This window comes from Schistocerca nitens, chromosome 1 (genome assembly GCF_023898315.1).
Source record: "Schistocerca nitens isolate TAMUIC-IGC-003100 chromosome 1, iqSchNite1.1, whole genome shotgun sequence".
Taxonomy (NCBI): domain Eukaryota; kingdom Metazoa; phylum Arthropoda; class Insecta; order Orthoptera; family Acrididae; genus Schistocerca; species Schistocerca nitens.
This window is the reverse complement of record NC_064614.1, coordinates 831,006,787-831,032,979: the sequence shown is the minus strand read 5'-3', so window position 1 is coordinate 831,032,979 and position 26,193 is coordinate 831,006,787. Positions and strand designations below refer to the sequence as shown.

General features: G+C 38.4%; 1 protein-coding gene across 7 annotated transcripts in view; it reads left to right on the top strand.

The window, feature by feature from the left end:
* Nucleotides 1-4,523: 4,523 nt before the first annotated feature.
* LOC126262937 (E3 ubiquitin-protein ligase COP1-like) overlaps nt 4,524-26,193 on the top strand; it is a 45,563-nt gene continuing 23,893 nt past the window's right edge. The window contains exons 1-2 of one of the 7 annotated variants that reach the window (XM_049959901.1): nt 4,524-4,979; nt 22,152-22,218. In XM_049959901.1, coding sequence (XP_049815858.1) covers nt 22,189-22,218 — 30 coding nt within the window. In that variant the 5' untranslated portion in view covers nt 4,524-4,979; nt 22,152-22,188. Of the gene's footprint in view, nt 4,980-7,621; nt 7,785-9,365; nt 9,453-18,293; nt 18,421-22,151; nt 22,219-26,193 lie in introns of those variants that run through there. The other 6 variants (XM_049959923.1, XM_049959915.1, XM_049959886.1 and 3 more) reach the window with 6 other exon arrangements.

Genomic DNA, 26,193 nt, shown 5'->3' with positions numbered 1-26,193 from the left:
TGTTTCAATCCAATGCAATAAAATGTCGTTACATAAATATTCATATACACTCCTGGAAATTGAAATAAGAACACCGTGAATTCATTGTCCCAGGAAGGGGAAACTTTATTGACACATTCCTGGGGTCAGATACATCACATGATCACACTGACAGAACCACAGGCACATAGACACAGGCAACAGAGCATGCACAATGTCGGCACTAGTACAGTGTATATCCACCTTTCGCAGCAATGCAGGCTGCTATTCTCCCATGGAGACGATCGTAGAGATGCTGGATGTAGTCCTGTGGAACGGCTTGCCATGCCATTTCCACCTGGCCCCTCAGTTGGACCAGCGTTCGTGCTGGACGTGCAGACCGCGTGAGACGACGCTTCATCCAGTCCCAAACATGCTCAATGGGGGACAGATCCGGAGATCTTGCTGACCAGGGTAGTTGACTTACACCTTCTAGAGCACGTTGGGTGGCACGGGATACATGCGGACGTGCATTGTCCTGTTGGAACAGCAAGTTCCCTTGCCGGTCTAGGAATGGTAGAACGATGGGTTCGATGACGGTTTGGATGTACCGTGCACTATTCAGTGTCCCCTCGACGATCACCAGTGGTGTACGGCCAGTGTACGAGATGGCTCCCCACACCATGATGCCGGGTGTTGGCCCTGTGTGCCTCGGTCGTATGCAGTCCTGATTGTGGCGCTCACCTGCACGGCGCCAAACACGCATACGACCATCATTGGCACCAAGGCAGAAGCGACTCTCATCGCTGAAGACGACACGTCTCCATTCGTCCCTCCATTCACGCCTGTCGCGACACCACTGGAGGCGGGCTGCACGATGTTGGGGCGTGAGCGGAAGACGGCCTAACGGTGTGCGGGACCGTAGCCCAGCTTCATGGAGACGGTTGCGAATGGTCCTCGCCGATACCCCAGGAGCAACAGTGTCCCTAATTTGCTGGGAAGTGGCGGTGCGGTCCCCTACGGCACTGCGTAGGATCCTACGGTCTTGGCGTGCATCCGTGCGTCGCTGCGGTCCGGTCCCAGGTCGACGGGCACGTGCACCTTCCGCCGACCACTGGCGACAACATCGATGTACTGTGGAGACCTCACGCCCCACGTGTTGAGCAATTCGGCGGTACGTCCACCCGGCCTCCCGCATGCCCACTATACGTCCTCGCTCAAAGTCCGTCAACTGCACATACGGTTCACGTCCACGCTGTCGCGGCATGCTACCAGTGTTAAAGACTGCGATGGAGCTCCGTATGCCACGGCAAACTGGCTGACACTGACGGCGGCGGTGCACAAATGCTGCGCAGCTAGCGCCATTCGACGGCCAACACCGCGGGTCCTGGTGTGTCCGCTGTGCCGTGCGTGTGATCATTGCTTGTACAGCCCTCTCGCAGTGTCCGGAGCAAGTATGGTGGGTCTGACACACCGGTGTCAATGTGTTCTTTTTTCCATTTCCAGGAGTGTAAAACACAAAATAAAACAAATGCGTCCAAGTACATATCTTACTTTGTTTTTTCTTGGCTATTACTTAAACTTCGTTCTGGAACAATTGCTTCACAAACTTTCAACCATAGATTTTCATTTATATTTACACCTGAGAATTTCTTTAAGTTCGTTTTATACAAAGCTGATCGTTTCTCGATTTCTTCTATCAAAGTTTGAATCAATTCACCTGTTATCAGCGCCACTTCACCGCCTCACACTACATACAGAAGACTACCAGGTTAAAAAAGAACTAAATAATCGGCCAGTCTGCACACTCGTCTATTTAATCGGCCTGACTGTTGGTAAACAATGAAGTCTGAAGGGAATTGTAGTACCATTAAAATATATTATCGGCTGATTTCAAATCTTTTTAGTATCTGCATTCGCAGATGTCTTCGCGGTAATTAAGAGAGGAATAAAACTATCGGCGGATCAAAAACCTATTCCGTGCACTGTCAATAACTGAGGTGAGGCGTGGGTACCACCCATTCTCTATAAAACTATCGGCGGATCAAAAACCTATTCCGTGCACTGTCAATAACTGAGGTGAGGCGTGGGTACCACCCATTCTCTATCTCTTTGGTTCCATCCCGTCATTCGCCAAGTCGGATATCGAAAAACACCTAAAAACCATATCCAGGCTGGCCGCCACACTCGTCATCGTCGTTAATGCGCCGGGCGTTTTCCATCCGGGGCAAGCGTGTCTCCCCGAATCCTGGAAATGGCCTGCTAACGAGCGCGGATGAATTTACTTAAAAGAAAATGAGTTAGGAAGAACTATTATTTCAGTTCTGCTAGTAAATATTAAATATGTTTCTACTTATAAATCTCATTTGACGAGGTAAGTTGCAGTCTCTTGTGGGACGTCTTATGCGAAGGAATGAGGTCCTCTTCTGAGCTTTCACTGTGTTGTAAAGAATGCCATAAGAGGAAAAGATCTGCCTATGTTTAAGGTGAATATCCGGATACATCTTTTTCTGCCGTATCTCTCCTAGCACGTGCTCCGTTCCAAATGTAAAGGTCATTGACAGGAAGTAAAAAACTAATGTTTCTTGCTTCCCGAATTAGTTGCAGTAGACACAGAAGCAATGAGGGTGAGGGGCAGAGCAATGTGAATACGCAGAACCGAGATTTTTCTCCTTTTTGCGCATTACGTCACTGTAGTGAAGATCCGCCCATTTCACGCGCTCCCGTATGTGTTGAAGCGAGTAAGTTTCTCGTTGCTGCTCTTTGTTTTTCTGTTCTGTCACGTTTCTCGTTGTGTTTGGCATAAAATTAATAATGCAGAACTAGGCTGTGGCTTTACGTGAAAGCCACATTTAGAAAACTAATACTAAAGATGCAACTCTTTAGAAGAAGTGATGGCATTAATATTAAAAATTCTACTACCTACAACATATTTTGTAAAATCTTAGAGTGCAATACCTACATTGCATCTTACACTGAGGTGACAAAAGTCATTGGATACCTCCTAACGTCGTGTCGGACCTCCTTTAGCTCGGCGTACTGCAGCAACTTGACATGGCATGAATTCAACACATCGTTGAAAGGTTCCTGCAGAAATATTGAGCCATGCTGCCCCTATAGTCGTCCATAATTGCGAAATTGCTGCCGGTGCAGGATTTTGTGCACGAACTGACCTCTCTACTAAGTCGCATAAATGTTCGATGGGATTCATGTCAGGTGATGTTGGTGGCCAAATCATTCGCTCAAATTGTCCATAACGTTCTTCAAAACAATCGCAAACAATTGATGCCCGGTGACTGGGGCATTGTCATCCACAAAATTTCTTCAACTAGTCGAACATAACCATTTCCAGTCAGTGATTGGTTCAGTTGGATCAGAGGACCCAGTCCATTCTATGTGAACACAGCCCACACTACTATGGGGCCACTACCAGTTTGCACAGTGACCTGCTGACAAATTATATACACAAGTTGTCAACAAGTGTCTTCGTGGGGTCTGCGCCACACTCGAACCCTACCATCAGCTCTTACTAGATGAAACCGGAACTCGTCTGGCCATGCAAAGGTCTTTCAGTCGTCTAGGATCCAACCGATATAGTCAAGAGCCACGGAGAGGAGCTGCAGGCAATGTCGTGCTGTTAGCAATGGCACTCACGTCGGTCGTCTGCTACCGTAGCAGATATGAAAAGAATCGGTGTCTTTTAATTTGGGAACAATGTAAAAATATACGTTATATTTATACGATGACAACACATATCAAATGAAAACATTCTTACTGCAACTAAAGAAGGCATAAATTACATACAGCACATCATTGCACGATTTTAATTAGTTCCGTGTAAATGGTTTTTCTCATTGGCTGTCCCGTTACTTAAATAGAATCACCAAAAAAATAAATTAGAATTTTTCAGTTCTACTTCCTTGTTCAATGTACCTCTTTTTGATGACAATGTTGACAAATTCAATAATTTTATATGAATTTAAAGAGGCAAGTTAACATAACTCATTCAAAGTGTACACCTCAAGCATTCATATAATGACAAGTAACGATTAATAACCAATTGGCTTTTCTGTACAGACAAGAGAGTAAGCCATTTATTTCAAAGGACTGGTACGATGATATAACGAAAATCATGACTTGTTCATTATTGTTAAGACGAAACTTTTTGTTATTTTCCACCTCAACCTAGAGTAAACACACCATAAATAATTACATCATTACGCGTATAGTTTCTAGGTCAAAACTGCAAAGTATAAATAGCTTTCCCGCCTCCTCGTTACTCAATTTAGCTCTGCCACAGCACTTCACTGGTTATTGGATGATGATCCGATTACTTGCGGTAATCAATAGTGGTCGTTTTGGAGCTTAGAACAAAAATAACAATTTTAACGGTTAAGTGCAAATGAGTTTCGCAGAGTGGTAAAATAATATATATTAATATCGTAGAATTTTTGAAGAAATCACTAAATTAAGATATAAACTCTACTGTCCGTTTTGTGGTAAATGGTGGCAGTAATTAATATACATATCGATTGTAGCCTCGATTAATCGAACGTAGTGTGCAATGTCTGCGAGGTTCCAGTTTATGTTCTTCTAAACATATAACTTAGGAAAGAAATAATATAGTTTCTGTGTACTGATGTTACTGCGTTAATTCAAAATTGCCACACTTTGAAACAGTCCAATTGAGGACTATTGTAGGTCCTTTTGACGTTGTCAAAGATATGTCCAGTCTTACTATCTGAGGGGCGAATCCATTATTTAATATGGCATCCTGTCTGAGTGATATGTGGCTACAGTGTGATAGTAGTGATGAAAGTTTTTATAGAGTGCTGTCTGACAATCGGTGCTCAGAACTTACAGCAGCAAACTGAAATATTGATGAACTCAAGCTCTGAACCAATAAAGTGTACAATGCATCTACCTGCATACATTAAGAGACGGTCGGGACGACCGTTTAGTGTTAAATCACAGTTTTTTCGGGGATTTAGAACAGAAACAAATCAAGGAAAATCATCAAAGTAAGTTTTTAATTTTAATGAGAAGGAAGTTCATCCTGGGAAGACACCTTAAATTGGGTTAACAGCTGTAACTCGCGGTACTGTTACACAGTTGACAGATGATTAAAGAGTACTCAATAGAATAATGTACGTAGACGGACGGACAATTCCTTAACAATGCGGGTCTCGATATCATTATCACCAAACCTTCCTGTTTGTGTTCGAGAGGTATGTCAAGGGTGAAGGAAGTATATGAAAGGCGTGCCCATGTGCGGGAAATACCGGTTCTTTAATGTTTATAAAATCTTGCAGTGGTTAGCCATAGAAAAGTCACCATTGAGTAGTATGATGGTTACAGTGTGTTATTTAGTTTGTACCCGTTGTAATCATTGCTATCCGTACAAGCATTCCTTGAAAGAATTTTGCACTTTTACAATATTGTTATACCAAATGTTACTGCCTTCAAGTTCCCATGTTAACAAAGCACGTACGATAGAGCACATTCTCTCATATCAAACATGTTCAACAACATTAAAGTAACTAAATTAAAAGGTAACCAATATATAGGGATTGTGCTTAAAGAGAGTTCCATGCGCAATTCTCTCGTGACCTGTAACACCAGTTTTTTAACGCCAACGAGGAACTACGGCATCTAATATGAACACTACATTGATATTACTTCGTAAATTGCTTTTTCATCGTATTATTGAAACTGTTAAGCATTAGAAACGTGATGCCAATGCATCTTTATATATACTATGTCAGTAGTGACATACAAATTTGCAGCAACTCGACAATATCACAATGATAGTCTGTTTACTAGAGTTTAATAGAGAGATAAGATACAATTGAAAAAAGAAAAAAACAATGTTAAGAACTAAAGAGAATAAGCATGTCTTCTTGCAGAGTATTAGGAAACTAGCTCCCAAAAATTATCGTTAAATTTGTAAATGTAGTAGTCCGATTTGCTACTGTTTTCCATCGTGTTCCACTTTCTACATTTAAGAAAAAGTGTTTGTGAAAAGCTCGTGCTTATGACTACAAGGTTGTTCACTTTTGTCATTAAAGTAGGTGAGTGCAATGTTGAAGTTATTGTGCTTGTGCTGAAATGGTGTTGATTAAATATCCATGTCAAGACATCATTGCACATTTGGCTGTGGCAACAAAATGATCTGATAGTTATTATAAGGTCACATCTACTCCAAGGAAAAGAAATGTTGGTGTGTGACATTAGTTTTGGGAGGAAAATCCAAGACTTGAGTTTGCTATAAAACCAAACTAGTTTTGAGCCTTGCAGTTTTTAGATACTACTAATTATTTCACCACTTGTGGTCTTGCTCCCATTGTGGTACCTGAAGATTAGTTTCTTTGTAATTGAATGGGCACATGGTGCAATGGTTTGTTTAGTTGTCACAAATTTAAGCAGAATGTTAAGAGGAACATATTGTTCTTAGTGGTGTACAGTTAGATGGAAAATAGTAGTATTTGATACTCACAATGTATTAAAGAAGAAGAGGAAAATGTTTTGCCACTATTTAGTCCTTGTAAGCAAAGTTTTGTACTGATAGAGAATGTCACTTGCATGATGTGCAGGGTCATCTCGTATATTCCTTGCTCTGATTGCTTAGCTGTATAATTTAATAGGCGGTACATTATACTGTACTGGATTATGAAATGTTATAATTTCTTCAAATAAAATATGTTGATTCTTAACTTTCCTTACATACAGCTTCATAAAAAAGTACTGATAGTATATTTGTTCAGTATTGCATATTGCTTGTGAGTCTCTTCTGGTCATGTATCTCATCCACCACCACTTTTGTTCTTGCTAGGCATCTCCACATCCTCCCTTCAATTGCCCTTTGGATTCTGCTGCATGTTACTTATTTCAGAAAACTAATAAATGTATCTCTGATATATTTGCTGTAGACATAATATTCATTAGATATAAAAGCAAAGTCATGTAACATCATTTGCTGCTACTTCCGAGATGTCATGAAAGTACCAGTAAGCTCGTCATAGATTTTCTCTTGCTGCAAGCACAGCCATGTATCTGGTAAAAGACATTATTGTGTGAAGTTAGTTGCGTATGAAGTGCATAACTGAAACCTGTGTTATAGGATTATTACATGTGATGTGTGAGTTTGGCTATTTGTAGTGTTTTCATGTGCTGTCTAATTTATATTACTCATACTGTGTTGGCACAGAGCACATTGAAACAAAACCATCACTGAATGTGGTATATATATGAGAGGGAACCTATATGTTGGTGGCATTAGTTGGACATACTATGGCTTTCTTTTGAGCAACTAGTTTTAATGTGTAACATTTCTGTAATGCCCTTAGTAATTTAACACTTTTATGATTTATTTTTCCCTATAAATGTGTTTCAAAAAACACAGTATTCTTGAAATTGAAATTTTATTGATATTTGCAAGGCTTTGCAGAGTAATTGTAACTATTATTACTCACAATTATGGGCTATATTTATATACTTAGTGCCAGCAAAATGCAGTAATATTCACATGAATTCAAAGAATACAATATACCATTTTCCATGTCCTTGCAAAACCCTAAAATAAATGTCTTTCTTTCTTTTCTCCTTGCTATTTATCTGGAGTAATATTGATTTTGCATTTGGTAATAGGCATTGTATGTTCCAGTGATTGCAGTATGTATACCAACTGTAGCAAAGACACTGGCAGGATCATCTAACTCTCACAGAAATTTATATGCTAGGCCATGAGCAAAAAAAGTATGAGAAGGCACTCCAGTCTCCCAACCAGAGGTTTGTGTGGGAGCCCATCTAGAAGCAGCAAACTCTGTGTAAGCCATTTGAAAGAGAAGCAGAAAACAAGGAGGCACATAATCTGCTTTCACCCTTTAAGTAAACTTCTGACCCAACACTTTTGCTGTAACACCTTTTTAAAAATGAAATGTTGATAACTGTGATGACAGATTAGGCAGTCAAAAATATTCATTGTTATATGAATGTCTAAATTGTGTGATATTAGGTTCTGCTTCACTATGTTCGTGTGGGATACTAATGAGTAAAAGGAACATTTATGTGTTAGAGACTGCGTGCATTTAAAGCAAGGGAGTGAAGCAGCTGTTAAGTTGATGAGACTAGTGGTGTTAATGTAGCTCTGCTGGTTATCATCTTGGTTCTTTATGTCCCTGCAAGTATATTTCAGTTGTATTTAGAATACTTTATAATTATATTCATTTTATTTTGACACTATTTGTCAAATTCATTAGTCATATGTTACCCGAAAATCAGAATCCTATGGCCTTACTATCTTACCTCCATCCATGCAGATTCTGTGAAGCATTAATTGTAAAATACTCAGATGGCTAAAGTCGTGCCTGGAAAGTGAAAGCAGATAGTGTTAGTTTCCTTAATGTCAATGGCATGTCAGTCTGTTTATGTTTCTGCAGTGCAGGTCTGAATGATTTACACTCCTTATGTGTGGAAAGGTCAATGTTGCTCATATTTATGTTATTTTGTAGCTTGATCTTCCCTGTTTTGGCATGGTCTACATCTCATTAAAAATTTGGCTATTTAATGTATTTTTATAGCCTTTTTTTGAATCTTCATGATTTATGAAAGTAGTCCCTGATGGTCTTAGGATTTGTATCACTTCTTTTGAAGCAGAAGCAAGTCTTCTCCTTTGATTTTGATATACAAGCTGGTGCATGCCAGTTGTGTGTTTGTTGAATTTCCTGTTTCCCATTTATGCAGATAAATATTTCTTTGCATGTGATTCATCCATTGCCTATCAGTTTCTTTAGACAGCAGATTATTAAGAAAAAGCGCAAGTGGAGGAGTTTTAAAAAAAATTGTTAACCTTGCTAATACACTTTCAATGTAATAATAACAGAAATGAACAATACCTCATTGATAAATGCCACATCTGGAACAGTTGTACCAAGTTTACAAACAACAAAATAACACAGATTATGATTCAAAACCATACATCTTGCTCTCTTTAGAGACAGTAGAAACAAGACATGTTGCAGCTGAAGGACAATGGGGGTTGGGAAGCTCCACCAGCACCTGGCTTGAGATTAATGTGAGGTGCGTAGGAGTCGGAATTTGTAGGAGGTCTGGCAGTATTTTTCCATTTGCTGACTTTAGTAATGGGCTGGAGTTGATCAACTGGTCAAACGAGTATGAAGTGAATGGGAAATGGAGAAATAATTACCCAGCAGATTGACTCGAACTATACATACATATTGTTAAAAAATCCTTAAAGTCAAATAGTTCTGCCTTTTGTCCCCACCTCAAACCCACGTGTATGTGCATGTTTAATGTTGTTACCATGTTCTTGTCCTTAGTTCTTGTCTTGGACCAATATATTTCTTTTGTTCTGTTATTTGAACACTAAACAAGAATTTCATTCTTAGATTCCTATGCTACCTCCAACTCATGACATCAAATTTTGAGTTTGCAAGTTGAGAATGATGACCACTGTGTGCCACTGCTGGCTTCTGGTGAGTGTACTGTGTGCAACCTGCTGCAAAATGTAACTCAAACTAGCTCTGTTGTTTGAACGCCATCCTTACTTCCTGGAGGTGATTGGCTGGTTTGATGAAGACTTCAAGCATTGTATGACGGGTGAAGTACAGCTCATGATTTGCAGAGTTGATTGTGGTCTTGTTAGGTTTAGAGCCAGTTAGAGGGCTTAAAATATTGATAAAATGTGATGCCAATTTCTTCATCTTCACTACTGGATACCAGCTTTGTAGGCTAGGCATGCGTTACACGCAGGCCATGGTTAATTTTGTAGCCCAGTAGGCCCTACATGTGGCGTTCTCATGTTTTTAGATTAGAGAATTCCCCCCTACGGGCCCAATGATAATTACTTGCTGTTTATGGAAAGAGGAATAAATTGGCCACTTTAAGTTGTCAGGAGTACATTCGTTCCTTCAAAGCAGGTGTTAACTTAAGGAGAATCCATTTTAAGTTCCCAGAAATAGTCCTTTTCATTAATTGTGGTAATTGTTATGTAGTACTGACAGAAAGCTGGCTGGCACTGGATGTGAATAGGAGGCAAATCGTAAATTCCCATCTGAATATATATTGCAACTGTAGGCTGACATCCGATTTGTGGCTCTGTAATAGCCTGGAAGAACTTCTATCACATCTAATAAGGCTGGCACTGAGGCCAGATGGGAGCTAATAGGAATGAGACGACGACCAGACAGTAAAATACGATAATTGAATGCTTTCATAGACCATTTGCTTCAGGAACAGTAGTGGCCGAACACTTTCCAAAAAGCTTGGAGAATGTCACATAAATTTTCTGATGGCACTGTTGTAATTGGAGAAGATTTTTTTGAGTCAGCAGCTATATATTTGTACACTTCTGATAGGTACAGGAAAAGGAATATGTATGATATTATGCTAATTGGGTTAGTATGTGATCCTGAATCCCCCATACAGTTGAAATCTTGGTTGTAGTGACAGACCGATCTGTAGCCCAAGGTCTAGGTTACGTAGGAAACTGATAATTTGGTTGTGAGTTTGCAAAACCTACAAATGTGTATGCCAAATTAAAGGTGCGGTACCAAATTGATCTGTAGCATAACCATATTTAATGTACTTTTCACCATGGAAACTTAAACTACAAGGTAAAATCAGAAAAATGAGTGAAATCTGTATTAGTGGTATTATACTTCGTGCGAAAAGTCTTACCCAGAAGTTGGAAGAAAGCACAGGTCACACATGCCTACATATGTAGTAAGTGATCCAAAAACTACTGTCCAATATTGTTGACATTGATTTGTTTTAAAACCTTAAAACATATTCTGAGCTCAAACATAATGAGTTATCTTGAACAGAATGCCCTCCTCAATACCAACCATCATGGATTCTGAAAATATTGGTCATGTGAAACTCAGCGTGCCCTTTGTATAAAGGTAGTCAGACAGATTAAGTATTTCTTAATTTCTGAAAAGCATTTGACTCAGTACCACATCCACACTTATTGTCAAAAGTTCAGTCAAATGAAATTTGTGACTCAAGTGAGGACTTTTGGAAGGGAGGATACAGCATGTTAGCTTGGATGGAGGGTCAGCATCAGATGTAGAAGTAAGTTCAGGTGTGCCCAGAGAAGTGTGTTGGGTCCCTTGCTGTTCATGTTGTATATTAATGACCTTACCAACAATGTTAACAGTAACCTCAGACTTTTTGCAGATGGCACAGTTATTTACTGTATAATGAAGTAAGCTACAGTCTCAAAGAAGTAGCATAAATATTCAGCCAGATCTTGATAAGATTTCAAAGTAGTGCAAAGATTGACAACTTGTTTTAAGTGCTCAGAAATGCAAAATTGTGCATTTCGCAAAACAAAAAAATGTAATATTCTGTGACTGTAATATCAGTTATCACAGTTGGTATGGGTAAACTCATAAAAATACCTCAGTGTAACACTTCGTAGGGATATGAAGTGGGATGTCACATAGGCTCATTTGTGAGTAAATCAGGCCGAAGACTTTAGTTTATTGGTAGAATACTGGGCAAGTACAATCAGTCTACAAAGGAGATCACTTACAAATCACTCATGTGACCTATTCTAGAATACTGCTAAAGTTTGTGGCACCCATACCAGATAGAACTAATGGGGAATATTGAACATATACATAGAAGGGCAGCACAAAAGATTACAGATTTGTTTGACCCATGGGAGAATATTATAAAGGTGCTGAAGAAACTGAACCGGCAGACTAGAAGACAGACATGGACTACCCCAAGAATGTCTACTAACAAAGTTTCGAGAACTGGTTCTAAATGGATCTAGGAATATACTACAACCCCTTATGCATTGTTCACATATGATCATGAAGGCAAGATAAGAATAATTATAGCACTCACAGAGGCATTCAGACAATTGTTCTTTCCATGCTCCATATGTGAATGGAACAGAAAGACACCCTAGTAACTGCTACAATAGGACGTCTTCTCTGCCATGCACTTCTATGTAGTTTGCAGAGTATGAATGTAGATGTAAATTAAAACTATGTGATTGACTGATCTTTACCGAGGTTGCAGGTTTGGGCTCCAGTCTGGCTCACAGTTTTAATCTACCAGAAGGTTTCAAATTAGCACACATTCTGCTACTGACTGTTAATGTCTACGCAGTACTCTTTCATCCAGGACTGCTAGCCTCACAAGGTATACAGTAGAAGTTCTATGAAGATTGGAAGGTAGGCAATGAAGTACAGTCAGAAGTAAAGCTATGAGAGCGCATTCTGTAGTGCATTAGCCAATAGAAGGCAAAGATGCTAGGTTCAAGTCCTGGTCTGGCAGGTAGTTTCAACAGGAGACGGAACACAATTTGTATCCCTGTTCTGCCAATGCTATTTTACCCTTTGAATAGGTACACTTTTCAAAAGAACTATAAGTGATAAAACAATGAAATTTTTAATACACACACTGATTGTTTGGTGGTTCTCAATTTACTTATAATAACTTATTACCATTTGCAGTACAAATTAACTGAATTTCATGTTTCTAACCCCATTAGTTTATCAAATAATGATACCTGAAAGTAAAAAAATGTAGTTTTGAGAAAAATTCGTTTAAAGTTTAATATTGCAACTCTAGTATAGTTATTGATGAGAATTACTTACCGCTAATATTTTCCTGTGCCATACTGAGCATAATATGAATCATACTGATCTTCTTTTCTTCTCTTGGTCCCTCTTCTTTTCTGTCTGGCTTCTTTTGTGCTTTTTAATTTAGCAATATCTGCTTTGTGGATTCTCTCTTTATCTGTTTTTGCACCAATGATTTAGCAGTATTTACACTAGATTTTATTCCTAATAATTCCAAAATATCCAGTTTTCTAATTACACCATCATTGAAGCATAAAATAGCATCATAAACACCAAATTTCAGGGTTGTAAGCTGAACAAATACAATTTTCGGTAACCGGTTCTAAATGACAGAATTCACACAGTCGTTTAAATTTTGGGTTTTCCCATGAAGACATTTGTTCAACAAGGTATCTTTACAAAGGTCTCTATGTGGGTTTAATTTAATTCATTACTGATGCAGGTAAAGAATTTTTGTGGTCATATCTGGCTCTTCTCCTGTACTAGCACCAAGTATCAGGATCATTCGGGCAAAGACCATGCACTGGATTTTCATTTGTGGAAAGCTTATGGAAAAAGATAGCCCATACAGCTTCTTTCATGTTTTCTAAATTCCCTACATTTCTTCTTGTGGCCAAGCCATAATAATTCTGTAATCTATCTATTTCAACATTTGTCAGGTGACCTTTACCACCTATCTTCTTACCATCTTCCAATACTATTTTTTACTTTTCTTTCAATAATCTTCTCGACCTGGACACCATTCTCTTCTGGACATGCCAAATGCACTCTAATTTAGAAATTTTGACATTAGGACCATAAGGTTGTTCTGCACATACCCATCATAAGCTTTGCTGTCACCGTCCCCAGATTGCACAGAGCGTGAGGAAAACCATCATATCTCATGAAAAAATTTTCGTATTTGTATAAAACAAAAATTGTTTCACTCCGGAAAGACCAGGCATTTCAAATATGCTAAAATCTAAAAGTCGAATTTTTTAAGCCCATTTACCTTCCGTCTCCCATTAATTTGAAAGGAAGTTTTGCTGATTATTGTAGCTGAATTTTACTTTGAGCTGTTTGAGAACCATTTTGTGAAGATAATATGTTGTATCTCCTAATGATTAACGGATTCAGTTAATGTAGTGGAGGATATCAGTGATCATAAGACTGCTAACAGTGATCACCAGTATTACAAAGACTTTACTAAGCAACAAGATACAGATTGTATGCTGTTTGATTATTAAATGCCAAACATTCATCTCGAAGGATGCAAATATGGATTGTCAGCACGTAGGCTCAAGAGCATTGTACAGTGCTCTTCAGACACAGACGTGTGCCAAGCAAGTTTAAGAAGCATGATAAGGACCTGCTATTATCGTTCAATAGCCGTGTGAGAAAGTTGATCCTGAAAGCAAAGAGAGCTTCGTTACACATTTTAACAAAAACTAAACTGGCATTAGGAATTCAATACAGTGTGTGATCTGTTTGATCAGTGGTATCAAAGTGAAGAAAAAGTCTGAAGAGTTAGTAAACAGACCTAAATCCTCCATATAGTCGCTTAAGAGCATGGAACTTGAGAAAAGCACAGAGGAAGTTGAAATACTGAGTTCTCTCTTCTGAAATTGTTTCACCGAGGAAGTGTATGCAGCAATACATCGTCTTTACTCATCACGGAAATGCTGAAATGGCAGGTATTGCAGGAATGGAATAAAAAATAGACTAAAATTCCTAGAAGGGTTTCCATTATGATACTATGCAGATTATTTGAAAGAACTCAATCCCCTTCTAGCAGCAATTGAGTATGAATTACTGTAGTAGCAAAGAATTATAAGCAATTTGAAGAAGGGGCAAGTCACATTACCAAGAATGGCTGTTGGACAGGAGCACAAAATTATTGGTCTATATTGCTATTGTAAAATTTTGGAACACATTTTTATGCTCATATATGAAGGACTGTTTGGAAATTGAAACTGTTATATGTGGAAGATGATCTTAGCTTGCACTGTCCATCCAAGAGGCACAAAAGGCAGTGCATAAAGGCACCTAGTTTGAAACAGCTTTCCTTAATTTCAGAAGATTTTCAATACTGTTCCACACCATTGCCTAGTGAACAAAATACATATTACAAAAATATCTAACCATCTTTATGATCAGATGCAGGTCTTCCTAACACAATAAACGTAACAAGATATTAATGTGGTGAAGTCCTTAGATGTAAAGGTAACTCTGTGCAAAGGAAGTGTTATAGTGCCATTACTGTTCTCGGCATATAGAAATGATCTTGAGGACAAGATTGGTAGCATCATAAGTTGGTTTGCTGATGCTGTTGAAATAGGGAACTTGCAACACCAGAAAATTACAGCCGGAAAGACCTGCAGACATTGGACACCTGTTGCAGGAATTATCTGTTGTCCTGCAGAATAAACAAATGTATCACATGGCTGCAGAATGAAAAAGTATTTTTGGAAAAAAATCCTCTAGACTATGGCTAAGCCATTTCTCTTATGTATCTCTGCAAGATGTCCAGGAGAACTTCTGTGAAGCTTGGAAGATAGGAGTAGAGGTACTGGTGAAAGTTGAGGTATGAGGACAGGTTGTGAGTCATACTTGGGATACCTTTGTCAGTAGAACATTTGTCCACAATTTGAGTCCATGTTCAGCACACAGTTTTAATCTTCCAGAAAGCTTTAAACAAATGTAATATATTATATGATAAATCTCAGGGAAGACTCAATATTAGAACGTTTGGCCAGTTCTTAAGTATCACACATTAGTGTGTGACTTACCAGCTAGTATTAAGGTAGATGAGAGAGAAGATCCAAACAAGAGTGATGTGTTTCATGCAGGTTCATTCAGTAGTTGTTAGTGTAATGGAAATCGTTATCAAACTCGAATGGCAGACAGTCCAAAACAGGACATGTGCATCACAGAGGTTTACTGTTAAAATTCTTAGAAAGCATTCCACAATATAATACTTCCACTTAAATAGTGTGAAACAATTGTCATGACCAAATCAGAATCGCAATGAATCAACGAGACTTATTGAGAGTTAATTTTTCCTGGACATCATTTGTGAATGGGACAAGAAAGAGAAGAATGACAGATGAAGTGCACTCTGCCACAAACAGTGAGGTCGCCTGTATGGATGTAAATTCCTTTTGTCTTGGTCTAGGATTTTGATAGACATATACACACACTTTTTTTTTAACCATCTTAGCTCCTAGTGAGTAATCAACTGTGTGCATGATGTTGTACTCCTTTTATATTTGTCTAGGCCTTTGCCATATTGTTTCATTTTGACTGTTGGTAAATAAATGATTTTCTTCTGTGTTAAAGTATTTTGTGCATATGATATTAACTTTAATATTTAAAGTTTATACATCATGTTTCAAAATACTGTCTGGTAAGTAGACAGTTTTTAACTGATTACATGCTTTTCACTGTTCTGTTTTACTTTTCTGTTTTGAATTTGTATATAAAAAAAGTTTTCATGGCTCACTGCAAGAAAGTAGAACATCACAATAGTATAATTCTTCATTCTCTTTTTAGTAATTAAATGTGTGATTTCCCCTACTAAAAAGTATTCGCAAATTGCTGTAAGAGAGGGTTAATACTTCACACAGATCAAAACTGTTGTTGCAATATTATATGTGTACCGAAATTTTTGGTTATTTAATGGGATTTTAATAAAATTTAGGACATGCATGATGCTTAAAAAATGTTTTGTTCTCTTCAAAGCATGTAATATAAGTACACTGCCCTTTTTATTTTCCAGTTGCCTTTGATATCATATGTTCACATCCCAGAAGTAAAAGTTAACAAAAATGTGTTTGATGTGCTACACATTGCAGGTGTGATGAAATAAAAAGTAAAATAACTCCAATAATAGCACAGATTCATACAACAGAAACTACAGATTGGAATATGAGAAATGTAAAGAAAAGATAGCTTGCTGCTCAATGTAAGGATGAAATGTTGAGTTGCAGACAGGAGCAACAGAAAGACACACATTAGCTTTCGGTAAAAGCTTTCTTCAGAAAAGGGAAAACACGTGCATAGGCGCGCGCGCGCGCGCACATTCATTCACACAAGCAGGTTTGCACCATGCACACATGACTGCCTTCTCCTGCACCTTTACAGTGAGCAGCAATCTATGTTTTCCTTATATTGTTCATAGCACAGATTCAGAATTCTAACATTGAGATCGTACAGGTACATGCTCTCTGGTTCCCCAGTGGAAGTGTGGTTGTGGTTGTCTTGAACTAGAAATATTGAAAATACAGTGCTGTTACCTGTGTGATGATTAGTTATTGTATGCCTAATGTAACGGGAATCTTTATTCCATTATTTTATTGCCTTCACAGAGGGAGTACAATAAATCTTAATTACACTTTCACCATTGCTCTATTCAGTTTCCTGTTTCTTCCTACATTTCCTTCACATGAAAAACAAATTGTCAGCCATGGTGAAAGGGTAAAGACCCAACCCAACTTTGTGTTTCCTGTATGCGGGAGACACTACTAAATATGGCAGTCGTGAGATATTTGTCTCAAGATGTGACCTATTAAGTTGTCTCATTCTTGTTGTCAAGTTATGACATACATTTCTTTTCTCCTGACTTGATTCAGTACCTCGTCATTAGATAAACCAATATATTCTTGAGCAGTCTTCAGCAGCACTACATTTCAAAGCTTCTGTTCTGTTGACGTTATGTTTATCGTATATATTCCACATCCATATAGGGTTACAATCCAGGCAAATACTTCCAGAAAATGGCTTCCTAAGTCATAATTTTATATTTGATTTTAACATATTCCTCTGTTTTCAGCCTTTTATTTGTTTGTTTATTTATGGCCAGACTGTTTTTTTTTTTTTTATCCTATTCACTTCAGCCTTAAATTATTTTGCTGCTCAGATAACAAAACTTTCTCACTACTAGCCTCATTAAGTAATCTGCTTCCCTCTGCATCACCTGATTCAAATCTACTACATTCCATATCCTTGTTTTACTTTTCTAGCTGTTAATACTGAAATCAGTATTCAAGACATCCATTCTAAACAGAAATATTCTAAACAGAATCTTCAAAGACCTGTTGCTATCTGTGTCGTAATTAGAATGTCTTGCATGAAGTTTAAAGTTTTTGTTTCTTCTCCCTGAACTTTAATCCCTTTCCTAAATTTCTCCTTGGTTTCCTTTACTACTAGCTCAATATACAGATTGAATAGAGTAATGGATGGGCTACAATCCTGTATAATTCCTTTCTCCATTACTGCTTCACTTTCATGTCTTTAAACTTTTATGACTGTAGTCTGGTTTATATTCAAGTTGTAGATAACGTTACAGTCTCTGTACTTTATCTCTGCTGCCTTCAGAATTTCAAAGAATGTATTCTAGTCAACTTTGTCAAATTCTTTCACTAAATCAGTGTTTTTGAATGTAGGTTTGCATTTCTTTAACCTATTTTCTAAGGTAAATCATAGACTTATTGCCTTCTGTGTTTGTATGTTTTTCTGGACCACAGATTGGTGTTCCTTCAGGACCCTTCTAGTCCTTCCATTCTTCAGTAAACAATTCTTGGTAATATTTTGCAACCATTTTTTTTTAATTGATTGTTTGGCAATATTTACATATTTTGGCATCGGCCTTCTTGGGAGCTGGGATTGTTACCCTGTTTTGGAACTTTGAGACTATTCATAAGGACAAGCTCTCATGGATTTTCTTCACACTTACAGACTTACAGGATTTGAAGGTCACTGCCTGGACATAAAAAAATCTCGAAATAATTGCCTCTGAAAATTGGAACATTTCTGAGTGCTGTTAAGTATCAAACATTTTTATCGTATCAACTGAGTGTGTAATGTAAGTATCTGGTTCAAATCTCACTAGCAGCAGCTTCTTTCACTTTTAGTTTTGTTTTATTATAAAATGGAAATGTTAGATTACACATATTGAATCATAATTTTAATAAAATAACATATTTTTATTTTTAATTACTGAGTACATGAAAGTCTGAGTAGTCACAAAAAATAAAAATTTGGTACCAAAATGCCACACATCAAATAGAAGATAAAATACTTTTTTTTTATTCTACAAATTGAGAAGTATTGTCATAACCTGATGTTGGTCGCAACATATCTCAGTCAGATTTGAGGTGACATATGATTTGAGATCATCCGTCTGTGGCATGTGAGCGGCTCTGTGCAGGAGTGAGATGGCATAGGACCACACATCAAACTGGCAAAAGCAATTGGCGCTGTCTGTACCAGTCCGTTACAAGGTGTACTGCTAATATTCCTACCTTGATGACCTTTATCATCATTATTATTATTCTGGCAATCCTTTATGCTTCAATCATTACACCTTCATCCCAGGGGAAGATTTGTCCCCAAATTTTAAGAACTAATTTATAATTATTTCTTATACAACTTGTACTTTTTATATTGAAGCATTGTGGTTAGGGATAATTTAACTTATGAGAGCACTTCTTGTGAGATAGGTGTGTACATAGTATACATACATAAATATATATGTTTTTATTTATCTTAAACATGTAAATACAGATACAAAGGTTTTTCTGTTAATACAGTTAATCCATCCCTGAAACACAAATTTGCACAATATGTAATCGCATCTTTTTCATCCTCCATCTGCGATCTGGTGACAAACCATTGGGTTTAGGAAGAATTGAACTTTTAGGAGCATTCTTGTGAGGTTTTTCCATGAGCGTGATTTTGATTCCCAGGCACATGATTGTAACACTTTTTTCCTTGCAATTTTCTGCAATGGATGCTGAGTTTGATATATCGAAGATTCATTCCTGGAGTTATGAGGACGGTGGTGATTACTAATGCATAGGTGGAAATGTGTGATTCCCAGCTGGATTTCTTGGTATCTACTAATCTTTTATGTATACCTAAATTATTCACTACCTCATACATATGCTGTCCTATCCCTCATGTCTACTACTGTTGCTAAAGTTAGGCTAAAGAGGCAAACTGACCAGGGCTGTCTTCTAGGACTGATCACAATGTCTTCCTCCTATAGCCTTGGTGTTGCAATACTTACGTAACACCCACTTTAATCAGTTGCAAGATAGAATTGAGGCTGTTGTATCTCCTCGTGTTTCAGAGCTTGTCAACTTGATTTTATCACATCCTGACAGCTCTAAAGTAAAAATAACTGCTTCAATCTTCTTATTCGTTAATTGAAGCATTGCATTTGGTCCATGGATCCTTAAAACATGAAAAGGTTCTCTCCAGAGAGTTGTTAACTTCTTGTCTGTCCTCTTCTCACGCTTTCATCATGTAATAATACTCCATCACCTGCCTTAAATTCCTTAGCATTTTTCCTGTTATCATGGTATCCCATATTCTTCTCTTTACATTCCTTATGAATGCTCATTGCCATCTGATGCATATGGGGCACCCTGATCTAAAGTTCTATTACATAACCATTACATTTGTATTGTTCTTTGGCTGGATCCTGCTGCAGGGCCTGGAAATACTGCATACTGTGCTGAACAATAGCTCGAATGGATAACACTAGTTAATGAATGAGACATAGTGTTATACACAAAAGTGACAAAATTCAGTCATTCATCCCAGTCTTCTTTCTTCATTCCCACATAATAACATAGATATTCTGTTAAGAGTTTGATGTGTTCTTTCAAGTGTTCTGTTCGTCTGCAAATGGTATGCACAAGAATGACTTTTCTCAATGTTCAATAAACGACAAACTCTTTAGGATGTTACTTAAAATGTGTGAACCTAGGTGCTTAATAAATAATTTGACCCTTGGTCACTTAATAATAGTGATGATATTCTATACTTCCAGATTACTTTCTGCATCAAGATCTGCACTGTTATCGGCATCCAGTTGTGCTGTAGGGCTTGATGAATTTCATGAGGGCCTACTGAAACATTAGGTTGTGTGTGTTCCCTTTCTCTGTTCTCTGAAGCAAACCAACCACACCAGTATCACAACGAGCAAGTACCTGGTTAGGTATTTTGATCAGCACTTAGGGCATCTTGTCCTTATTCGCATACTTTTGTTCTTCTGACAACTCTCGCAATTTTAAATGTACTCTTCTACGTCTTTCTTCGCGTGTCTCCATGATGTATACCTTTTAAGATGGTCATATTTGCAGCTGATCCCTTGGTGCTCATGAATGGGCAAGTAATGAAATTGTTTCAAAATAGCTGGTTCCTCCTCTTCAGTAATCACTGGTTGGTGGTTGTTTCGTTCTTCCTTGTCAGTTTCTTCCTATCTTCAGGTGGCTATAGCTGGTTCTCCTGGTAATTCATGATATACAACAATATATAGTTCAATTATAGAAGGCTTTTTTTTTTTCCTTTAATCTGCTAACTCGTGACCTCATCTCCCAGTCCACTGAAACTATACTACATATGGTGTTCCTCACCTTTTGCCATGATGGGTGCTGTGCCTATCTTCACCTCGGGGCATTCCGTGTAACTTCTTCTTCTGTGGTACTCAAAATACTTTTGACTCTAATGCCACCGTATGGTTACCAGTACTGAAGGCAAATATATGCTCATTTGCATCTCTTGGTCAGATCTGTGGTTTGCACCTTGATCTGTAAAAGCTTTTCCAATTCATATAAAGTTACGCAGGCACTCTTTCCTTTGTGTTGGCTGCCCAACTTCGTTCCTCATTTCCCTTATATGTGGCACCCTATTGCTTCCGATTTATTCCGGTTCCTCCCTCCAAAGGTCCCTCTTCTCTTGCAGATCTATTTCCAATCCTGCCTTGATTCCTAAAGGTGCTCTGTCACATTTGCTTCGGGACCCATTTGTTTCAGCTCCCCAAAGGACACAGCATCTCTTTTCACAGCTCTAAGCTAATCTGCAAGATTTGACGGTTTGGTTCCTGTTATGTTTGTAAACACACTGGTCTGACTTCGACCCAGAGCCTCTTTATTGTGTAGTGTATGATTAATTTTCAACTTGTGCAGAAGTCGCTGCCTAAGATTCCTTCATACAGTACACCTAACTTGTCCCCTATTGTGTAAAACTTGTGTGTTCGACACATCTACTATCACACTAACATTTCAGCTCCAAGTCTCTGTTATTTCTTTCATGATGCCTTTCAGCTTCATTGTCTTATTAGTGTTACTGCCTATTAGAGATGGGTAGTTCGCGAACAAACGGGTGCAAAGGAACGGTTCACCAAGATGAACGAAAGGACCGAGGAACGAATTCCAAGGAACGATCAGTTCATAGTTCACTTCGGTCACAGCGGTATACTAATAGTTCCTGGGAACGATGAAAGATTGGTTCATAGTTCTCCAGTTCACTTCGGTTGCGGCGGTCACTTCGGCAGTTCTCGTTCCAGCCTCGGTCGCGTGCTCGCCTCAGTCTCGGCTGCACTCGTCGTTCTTCACATGACCACCTGTGGCAGTTCCACTGCCTACTGCTCCTAGTTAGTTCAGTATCCAGTTGTTCGTTTCGTTCACTGCGCTTGCCTATTTTACATGTGTTCCAAACTGTTCTTGCACTTGGGTCTGGCTATTCAGCGTCCGCAACGTAAATTACATAAAAATTACGTTGTATGTAATAGGTACGTCTTTTCAGGTAACAAAAGGGCATATCAACTCACTTCATTATATCGATGAACAGCAGAAGACATACTTATAACAAGGCAAGTTTTTTTCATATATTTTTTGGTTTCATCGACTTGATTTAGCAACTAACTTTCAATAATTTGCTTAATTTTTAGTGTAAGAAAATTCATATACAACGATTTTTGTGTATCTTTCATATACAAAACATTACATTTAGGAAGGCTCTAATTATTTTTAAGTTTGTTTCCAATTTCCATTACCTGCTAGTTTGGTTTCTTTGGAAAAAAAGAAGTGGGTTGTGGGTCATTTTGGCTCAGTAGGAAAAGCGGTGCCTCTCCGTTTCAAAAGACATAGATTGCCATAGAATCGTATTTACTTATTATCTCAAAAACATTTGTTCAGAAGGAGCTTTCAAACCAAAAACTTTACTACTGTGAACTTAATAATAATAATAGTAATTATTATTATCATTATTATTATTGCTGCATTAACATTAATAATGGAACATAAAAACCTAATTTTTACTAAGCATGTGACGCAAGCATGATGAGAGAACCACATTTTATTTTATGCTTCCATAAAGTCTACTTCGCCTACGAACTCAGAGACAACGTGAAGTATATATAGGATGTAAACAATTATTGTGACAATGTAGCATAGCTATGTAGTGGAAGTTGAAACGAAGAATTTTATACAAGACACTTGTGGTCTATTAAGTTGGGAAACAGCCCCCAACTACATGTGCTATAGCCCATGCACGTCGCGTGAGATTTTCATGTTCTCTTCTCCAGCTCTCTACATATCGTCATCGATTATTTCGCCATTGTTGCTTGCATTAGCTTGTTATTTCTTCACTGCCTAATTATTACATGTTTGTCTGTTTGTTGTATCTGCTCGTAACGGGCAACACATTGTCCGTAATTGGCAAGCAGTCTGTACTCGGGGCCAGTTTTCCGTGCGCCACCCTATATTATTTCCCTGCGATCAGCCACACAATGCTACAGTTGGCTGAACGAGAGGTTCTGCAGAATCACAGAAATAAAAGTGTGTAAGAATTCTGTAATGAATAGAAACTCTATACTGCAGGGGGGAGGCAAGTGCCCCCTCTTGGTGCCCTCCATCCTTCAGTCACCTACACTTCTAGTTTTCATTTTTTCATAAGAACCATATACCAAGCACAAAGGAACGGTGAACAAGTAAAAATGAACGGTTTCCAAAAAATAACGATCAGCAGTGAACTAGTTCCCAAGGATGAAAGAGTTTGCCCATCTCTACTGCCTATTGTACTCTTCAGTGCTGACTCCTTTATTGTGCAAATATGAGAAGCACAATCTACTATGATACTTGTGATTCCCACGTGTCCCTCTGCACATCTTGTGTTTATGAAGTCATTCTTGCCCTTGTAGTCTACTGAGTGCAGTTTTGTGGCACCAATTCACTGCATACTCACGCCTTCCTTTCATTTCCCAGTTTCTTAGTCCTCATACTTGCTAGTGTAGTCTTGGAATTATAGTGCAGGATAAGTGTCCTTGTTCTTTACAAACGTAACATATCACAGGTCTTGTCTTATCACTTGGTGCTTGCTTCAATGACACACTTTCAATTGTATGCTTCCAACTTCCCTGTAATAACCTCTGCATAGTGTTCAAACTATGAATCTCAGTGGTGTCTGAGGACTGGGTATCAGTTTCTACTGCAACTCAACTGTTCGGTGTCTATTTTCTTTACGCTTCTCTCCATAGTGCAGTTCTTTTTGTGATGGCCTCTTCTCCTATATTTAAAATGTAATCCCATGGAAGGCTGAATTTGCCGGACTTTCCCTTACAAGAGGCAATTGAGACTTCTTCTTTTAGTATCAGATACGCCGCTTGCGTAAATGTTACATCATCTCCTCTTGCTCTCACAAATGTTTTAATCCTAGAATCCTTGATTCACTTTATGAATACTGCTTGCACCAACTTACCAATTAGAGCTTGGATCCTTGGAATCTCTGATTCACTCCTTACTCCCTGGGAGCTTTCCAGAGTTCGTGCTGCAGTATGTCAACTCTAGCCGTAGACCTCATTATTACACTGTGTTGTGAATTAATTCACCACTTTTGTTGGTCAGGCAGAAAGTGCTACATTGGCATCTCATGAAGGCATAACATTAGAATGTGATGTTGTCAGCATGCAATTGCCACTGACTTGAGTGTAATTGGTCCCGAACTCAGCTGGCATTTTGCTGGGTAAAGCACGCTCCACAATTCACTGCAGTGCCCTGCTAGCAGCTGTCTCATAACTCTAAAACACGGGACAGTAGACAATCTCCGACAACTTCTTATTCTTCTTCATCACCATTGTATGTGATCTACCTTGAAAGCTGAAGCTTATTTGTCATAAGACTAGGCTTACGAGATCTCCTCAGAGAAAATCCTACCTTTCATACTCTTGAGGCACTTTACTTTGTAGTTAAAGTGTGCATCCAGGTATCAAAATCTGGATCCCATACCTGGCATCAGTTTATATCTCATACCCCAATGTGGATCACAACATACTAGCTATGAATCTATCAATCAGATTGGAGGTGACGTAGTATTTGAGGTCATCAGTGTCGGGCACACGAGCACCTATGCATAGGAGTGAGATGGCGACAGGGGTGAAGCTGAGATTTTTCAGGTCTCTGTGGTTGGGGTCTGTATAAAATGACTGGGATGTCAGGCTAAGGAGATAGTTGTGGTGTTAATAAGCAAAGAATGCTAGGGATTGGCTTTTGGTCTGCTTTTGATGCTTTTTCACATGTTTACATGAATCTGCCCAAAAACACAGACACTGTTTTATCACTTGAGTACTAAGATCCATTTAACGTGCTTGTAAAAGAAAGATGAGACTTGGAACCTCACCCTACTATTAACCAATTATTAGGATGAATGGCCACATCAGCCTAACACGTTATTCAGAATTGGGTACACATAATAACACACAGTATTTCAGAGCAAGAATTGTGAAAGGAGCCAGTTTCTATTGCTCCAATCGAACCCTAAGGTGAGAGGAGCCAGTGTCTGTTGTTCCAGTTGAACCCTTGGGTTAGTTACTCATCACAGTGAAAGTGACAACCAGGTATAGGTACATGTAGGCAAATTTGCAAAGAAAGCCACTCACCATAGTCTAGTATTATGAACTTTTTTGAGTATACTCACCCACATACTTTTTGCTGTTGGCTGGCAATTATCTAAGGCAGTGTTGACCTTTGCTGCTGGCTGGAATTCTGCCCTGTTTGTTGACTGGTGGCCTCTGTGTATTGTGTTTGAGCCCGTTTGCTTACAGGTGATTCGAGACTGCATTGCTTTTAGTGTCCAGTTCACAATCAGGGAGTGTGACATCACCAGTTCCTTAATGCATATGACCACATACCGAACCAGGGAAAGCGACTGGTGATCTATATCAATCTTAAGTTAACAGGCTTACTGCTATATTCATACCTAGATGGACGTTTTTAGTTTTCCTGGCAACCCTTCATGATTTGGTCATAACAGAGTTATTGATATGTTTGTTTATTTAACAATAGGACATTCCACTTGGTTGCATGAAACTTAAGTTTGTTTTCATTTGGCAAGTAATTAAAATTAAAGATTTGATGTTTATTAAAACATTATGATTCAATGTTTGTTAATTAAAGTTTCATTTGATAATAAAACCAGAATGCAATAAAAGTAAAGAAAAAAGTTGCTGCCAGCGAGACTCAAACCAGAGACCATGCAGTTACTAAACATCTGCACTACACATTCAACTACTGGCATCCTTGCTAATAAGCTAGAAAGATTATATGCATAACAGTGTGTGGAAATTTTCCAACCTTCAAGTTTTTATGATAATTACTGTAGGAAATTGAAGTTGGGGCACTGATTTTCAAATCCTAAAGCTATCGAGAATATTAAAGAGAGCTGTTTGTCGGTATTGGTTTTCCATGTGAGCTCTAAATATCTATGCAGCTTCTTCTCTTTTGTTCTACTTCATTTTTATGTTTTCTCCTTTCCCCAATTAAATTCAGTACCTCTGTATTATCCAAAGTTT